Source organism: Gekko japonicus, unplaced genomic scaffold (assembly GCF_001447785.1).
Source record: "Gekko japonicus isolate JY-2015 unplaced genomic scaffold, Gekko_japonicus_V1.1 scaffold889, whole genome shotgun sequence".
Lineage (NCBI taxonomy): Eukaryota > Metazoa > Chordata > Lepidosauria > Squamata > Gekkonidae > Gekko > Gekko japonicus.
In genome coordinates, this window is record NW_015165262.1 from 535778 (window position 1) to 542967 (window position 7190).

The 7190-nt window shown below is 44.3% G+C and overlaps 1 protein-coding gene across 3 annotated transcripts in view; it reads left to right on the forward strand.

Annotated features, from left to right (window-relative positions):
* MICU1 (mitochondrial calcium uptake 1) overlaps positions 1–7190 on the forward strand; it is a 267507-nt gene that overhangs the window by 78396 nt on the left and 181921 nt on the right. For all 3 annotated transcript variants that reach the window (XM_015410185.1, XM_015410186.1, XM_015410187.1), the window contains exon 4: positions 5959–6121. In XM_015410185.1, the coding sequence (XP_015265671.1) occupies positions 5959–6121 (163 nt within the window). The remainder of the gene's footprint in view (positions 1–5958; positions 6122–7190) is intronic.

The window sequence follows — 7190 nt, forward strand, 5'->3', positions numbered from 1 at the left end:
ACGACTCACCTTATCTATCCTTCCTCCCGGATGGGGTCCATCTGGTGCCAGACGTCTCTTTTCTACCCAAGGTGGTATCCGAATTCCATTTGCGGTCTGAAGTGTTCCTCCCTGATTTCTATCCTGATCCGAAATCACAGGAAGACAGGCTAATGCATACTTTGGATGTGAAGCGGGGCCTCCTTTTCTATCTAAATAGGACGCGCTCCACCAGACAAACATCAAAGCTTTTTGTTTCATACGCTACACCTCGTGTGGGTACTCCAATCACAGCCCAACGTCTATCCAAGTGGATCGTAGGTCTAATACAACTATGCTACCTACTGGCGAAACAGCCGTTACCAGGGCTCCTTCCACCAGGGCTGTCGCGACATCCACTGCATTTCTGAAGGGAGTCCAGCTGCAAGACATTTGCAAGGCCGCAACCTGGGCCACACCTAATACCTTCATCAGGCACTACGCCCTAGACGTCCGCAAAACCACCGGTGACAATATGGGACGTCAGATTTTATCATTGGCTAAGCAGTAAACACCTGACAGCACCCACCTCCAGGTAGGCTACTGCTCGCTAATCTCCCATTGGAGTGAAGCACAGAGACCATGAAGAAGATAAACAGGTTGCTTACCAGTAACTGGTGATCTTCGAGTGGTCATCTGTGCATTCACACCACCCGCCCTCCTGCCCCGCTGCTGTCTTCTTCTACCTGTTTTATTAGGAGTTGATACGCGGTGGTTTGTAGGAACTGGCGGGATGTCCGCGCCCGTCCCTCTGGGCATGCGCAGTGGGGCTCCTGCGCATGCTCGGAGGGGCTGGGCACGAAAATCCATTAAAAGAGCTTGCTACAGCACCGGCAGATCCAGCGCAGGCGCACTAGATCCCATTGGTGTGAATGCACAGATGACCACTCGAAGATCACCAGTTACTGGTAAGCAACCTGTTTTTTCTGTTTCACTTAGACATGGCCATTATGGGCTACTTGTTACACTTACGTCTTTGATCTCATGTAGTAAAATGATAACTCTTTGTAACCCAGCTCTACCCTGTTCTTTAGTCCAATAGTCCAATTTAGAGTAACATCAGAAAACATTTGAATCCACTGGCTGTCCTGGTGCCTGGCAGGTCTGGCTTAGAGGAGTGTACGTGCAGAGTCAGTCTCCAGGAAGACATGTAAAGAGAGATCACATTGTATAGCCACACTGGTTGAAGGTTAATTCCAAGACCAAAAGTCACGTCGTGCCTTTTATTCGGACCAGCCGACATGGCACAGATCAGTTTATTGCAAAAAGTTCAATAAAAAATTTATTTTTTTAAAAAAAACATGGCACAGATCAGAGCATAAGCTTTTCAGTTCTCATTCTCCAGAACTGTAGAATTGAAGTGGAAAAAAGCCTTCACAGGCCTGGATCCTTAAGCCTTAATGTGAAAAGCCTGAGCAGGTGTGCAGATTTAAAATGGGGCTGGTGTCTAGTGGTACCCTCGGTTTTCTGGGAAGAAGCAGGATAAGTTAGTATCCCATTTGAAAATATCACCCCAAAAAAGCAGTTGATCTTACCTCTCTACCAGTCAGGACACACAGATCCTTTAAAAGGCTGATAACAGCAAGAACATGGTAGTCGCGGTATTAACAATACAAGAAATTAATTTTAGTTGGTGCCCAAGGTAAAATCTCAATGAAACCCAAACTGGGTAGAATTACCTTTTGTTGGCGGGGAAAACCCCATAAGTGCAGTCCTTTCCTGGTCCACTTTTCTCCAGCTGACAAATACCTCCAGCACCTGACTTTGGTATTCCCAGAGCATAAGGAGATTGCAGGGAGCTGCCTCGGTCTGAAGCTAAATCCCGAAACAAAAACCACGTAATACCTTTTAGCGGGGCCAACCAAAACGACACAAAAGCACGCTTGCTGTGTCATGTCACTTTGTTTGGTCCTAATAAAATGTATTACTTGGCTTTTGTTTTTGGCTTTTGCTTTGGCCAATCAGCAGAGTTAACACAGGCGCTGTCAAGGAAGAGGATTATGCAGATAGGTCTGTCCTTCCAAAATGTTGCTTATACCAATCACTGTTGTGGGAAAGGCTCGATAAGCTCACTGGCTCCTGCTCTCCTTCCCTGTGGCTGCTGCAGACACAGTGGAAAATATTTTTTCTTGCATATGTTGGCATACAGGAAAGCAGTGATGCAGAAGGCTGGGGGGAGGGGAAGCAAATGCCACTGCCCCAGCAATAGGAACTGTCTGGCAAGACATCTTAAAGTGTACGCACTGTGTTCAGTAGGAGAAAGACAGACCAGGGAAAAACCTGATAAGATGCAGTGCTGAGAATGGGATTTAAAATCTCATTAACTTCCTTTAAAGCAGTTGCACTGTTCCTCTGCAAAGAATCTGCCCTCCTCCTGCAGCTGCTACTAGATCCATAGGGGAGAAAGACAGGCAACTACTTATAAGTAGTGCATGAGTGAAGGAAATAAAACCCTGCCCGCTCCCTCACTTTAACCCTGTTTTAATTGACAAGTCTAAATGACTCTCCTGGAAGTGCACCTGATTAGCCAGGACCCAAATATGCTGAGGCAGTTAAATCAATCAAAGCTTTTCAAATAGCCTCCAGGTTTGGTTGAACCTCTTGATGTGTGCAGTTATCCCTTGGTCTTTGGTAGCTTTGAGACTTACAGGTGGGTTGTGTCCCATCTACAGATGACTTGTATCAGATGGTACCACCACCATTTTTTTTCCCTGTTGAGGAGGGAAAAAAATTAAAGGAGGAACACACAATGTAAGACCTAAGCATATAGAGAGATATTTAAAAAGTGGGTTCAGCATTGCAAGCTAGGATGAAAGGTTGATCCTACTTTACTGATATCAGTGATTCAGATTTAGGAGGGCTTTAGCCATTCCAAGTCTGGAGTTAGGGAGTCTTGTCTGTCTCTGACAATTTTATTTTGATCTTTCCTGCTCTCTTATACTCTTACCTCTGTGTGATCTGACAATCAAATGTTATCCTGTTTTGAAATAAAAACATAAAGGTGAAAGGATTTATTACTGCAAACTCAATATCTCTTATAAACAAATCTAGTTCTGGTTAAGTTGAAACAGAACAACTAGATGGCGGCCATAAATTTGTTTGCTCTGTTTTAGCCTTGCTGATCCAGCAGAGAGGCTAAAGATTTCCTTATGTTGAAGTCTAACAGTTGCACTCAGAGTGGTGCAGAAATGAACAGTCTGTACTCTAGTGCGCTTTAGAAGTATAATGGCTTTTCTTTTAATTATACAAGAATGAACATGTCATCTTTTTCATTGGATCATTTCAGGTGTGGAACCATGATCTCTTCTGATTTGACAGAAAGGGCTTTGAAACTTGTCCTGCGTGGCATATTGTAGTCCAAATTATTACCAAATACTGGATCTTCCAAGTCTATAGTTTCTTTCTCTCACTGTTCTCTGATTTGTCCAAGCCTGCTTCTGTGATTTGTCATACCACCCTCTAGTTAAGAACAAAGTTTTCAGGTCTGGGCCTGATAAGGCCTCATCGGAGGATGAGGGTACTGTGGTGGTTGATCCTGTGGTGACTGAAACACTGACAGACCCTCCCATCAGGGGAAACACTGTCAGGGACCATTAGGGAAAACTCAGCAAGTTGTGGCTGCCAGCCTGGAAACCGAGGTAGCCCATCATCAGCAGTCAAGCTCAGACTACGGCTTCTAAGGTACCCGCTGAGGAGATCTACATTGCCAGGGACTCCATGGTCACCTCCAGGAACCCAGGAGTGGAGAAGGCAGAAGGCCTGGGTGGAAGCTCAGTTTCGAAGCTGGAGTGCTGGCAGCCTGAGCCCTCTTATCTCCCCCATAAGGAGACCTTTCCATAAGGAGAGGCTTTGCAAGATGCTTGAGAGGGTTCTGCTGTAAATTTTCCAAATCTCGATGGCGGACCTTTTTAAAAAAGAGACGTTTATGTCCTTTCCCCCCCCCCTAATATCCCTTCAATCTTGTATTCTCTTAAACCACCAGTCTTGAGTCGCTTCTCAGTTGTTGAGCCACGTAGTCCTAGCCTCACATCTTATTCCAGTTGGATAATTTGTACTGGCATAAATTTACCTCTCAGAGCAGTTGTGGTGGTGGGGGACACGACAAAACTAATGTTCCCCCTACTTCATCAGAGCAAGGAAAGGATCCAGAAAAAGCAGATCATAGCAACAAAAAGGCATTTTACCCGTGTTTTAGCAACACACTCAATCTGTTATTGCATGAGTGTGTATTAAGCATCCTGTAGAATTAGTAGTTTTTAGCAGCAGCTGCAGAGAGATTCAGATCCCGGAATTGCCATGTCAGCTTTTGTGATCCATGCTAAATTAAGGAGGGGGCCCACAATTGGACAAGTATTTTAGTGCTTGCTTACTTTTCCTCTGACCTTAAATGGCAGCTTATTAGCAATGCAGTGGTTAGAAAGCTGACATAAGCTAAAGCTTTCAAGTTGTTTTGCTCTACTGCTATGTGCTTTGAATTGAGTTCTTTTGAAATGTAGTATTTATGAGAGGAAGACTTCTGGCGATCTGTTTGATTGTCTTCCCCACCCCCTTCCCATAAAACATTCATGCTCCAGCCACCCTGCCTCTTAAAAAAATGCTTATGAGCTCAGGTACAAACTAAGATGTGATAGACATTGAAAGTGCAGCATGTTCAGTGGCGATTGGAGGTGGTTAATTAAGAGACAAAGGAGCTGCGGTGGCTCAAGTGGTTAAGACGCTGAACGGCAGGCTGTGGAAGGTCAGTAGTTCAGCAGTTCGAGACCCGAGTGTGTCGCATGACGGAGTTAGCTCCCGTCTCTAGTTCCAGCTCCTGCCAACCTAGCAGTTCGAAAGCAAGAAATTGCAAGCAGATAAATAGGTACCACTTCAGTGGGAAGGTAACAGCGTTCCATGCACCTTGGTGTTTAGTCATGCCAGCCACATGACCACGGAAACGTCTTCGGACAGCGCTGGCTCTTCGGCTTTGAAACGGAGATGAGCACCGCAACCCTAGAGTCGGATTTGACTGGCTTTCGAGCAAGGGAACCTTTACCTTAATTAAGAGACAACATCTTTTGGGTATCTAGTTCAAATTTAACATAAACCATAAACTCACTGAGCAGCCTTAGCCAAGCTAATCCCCCCTCCCCCATATAAGGATAATAACACTGAACTACCTTAATGGGATTTGTTGTAAGAATGGCAACATTCTGCTCTAAATGCTAAATTAATACCTGTTAAGCCAGTGCCAAACTTGTGGTCATACTTTGCATTCCTGGGTCACACTAATGGGTCACTTTCTCTTGCGCTATGGACCATGTACATCCCCTACCCCAGGAGCACCCAAAAATACATATCTTTACATGCTTTTGAGTAAATGAATCAATGCCATTTGGTCCTGTTATGAAAAGTAGAATGTTACACTCTGGTATCTTGTGGCAGCCCTGGCAAACTCTTTCCTGATTGTCCTAATGATCCACCCAAAAAAGGGGGGGGGGGGGGGGGGGGTATACACATGCACAATCTGCCCTTGATCAGAGTACTCAGATGTGATACTTCTCCAGAGTCCTTAGAATAGACAGATCCACCCTCCATGCGTACTCTGCCTGTCGTAATGAAGGACGTTTTGCAGGTAGTTAAAGAAAACATCTCAATGGAATACACATACACATTTAAAATTAATTTGTTCTGTACAGTCTTCTTGTAATCAGTGTCTTTTAGAACTTCCAAAGACTATAATGGTGGTAAATTAATACAAAGAAAATTGAAGCATAAAAATCCCAGTGTGCACAAGCGATAGTATTTAATAGTAGGAGAAGTAATTTTCTTTTCTGTACATGGTAAACAGGTTGATTGATTGCATTTTGCAGAGCTCTGTATTCAGTGATGTGTGTCAAAACAACACAGATAGGACTAAAAATGTTGACTTGGTGAAAATGTCACTTTTCAAATTTCTTTTAGGTGATGGAGTATGAAAACAGAATCCGAGCCTACTCCACTCCAGACAAAATCTTCCGATATTTTGCCACTTTGAAAGTCATAAATGAGCATGGAGAGTCGGAAGTATTTATGACTCCACAAGATTTTGTACGTTCAATAACTCCAAATGAGAAGCAACCAGAAAGTAAGTGATTTTGTTCACACTTTGCACACACAGGTAACTTATATGAAAGGCATTGTCTAATTTTTTTCTGTCTCAAAGCTTGAATTGACTTACTAAATTGACTTGTTAAATGTTGCATGCTTGAACCCATGATGCTGCCTTATACTGCGTCTGACCATTTGTCTGCCAAGGTCAGTCTTGTTTCCTCTGACTGACAGCAGCTGGCAGGGAAAGATCTTTGACATTACCCACAATCCTTCTCTCCTGCCAACCTAGCAGTTCGAAAGGAAGAAATTGCAAGTAGACAAATAGGTACCGCTTTGGTGGGAAGGTAACAGTGTTCCATGTGCCTCGGCGTTTAGTCATGCTGGTCACATGATCACGGAAATGTCTGTGGACAGCGCTGACTCTTCGGCTTGGAAACGGAGATGAGCACCGCAACCCTAGAGTTGGATTCGACTGGCTTTCGAGCAAGGGAAACCTTTACAGTCCTTCTAATTGCAGATGCCAGGGACCGAATCTGACACAGTTTTGATCAGTAATGATCCACATTTTGAAATTCTATTTTATTCATGAATAGCCATTTCTAACCCTAGAAATAAAACAGAAATAAATAGATCGGGGGGGGGGGACAGTAAAGCCCTGGCACTGTAATGATTAGACCACCTGCAGCCCTTTTGGGCTTAAATTGCGAATGGCCAACATCAGTAAAAAAAATATCTTGCAATGCTTCCAGAAGATGTTTAAGAGTTGGCCTTTGTTCTTTTGAGGGGTAGCCTCTTCGATGGCGTAATGCCGGAGAATTGAGGCTTCCCTCTGCCCCGATGGTCCAGTCGCTGAGTGGCCTTTGGGCATAAACTGGACGGACTGGAACAAGCGCCGGAGATTGAGCGGAATGGGCTTTCGAGCAAGGGAAACCTTTACAGTCCTTCTAATTGCAGATGCCAGGGACCGAATCTGACACAGTTTTGATCAGTAATGATCCACATTTTGAAATTCTATTTTATTCATGAATAGCCATTTCTAACCCTAGAAATAAAACAGAAATAAATAGATCGGGGGGGGGGGCAGGAAAACCCTGGGCCTTTAA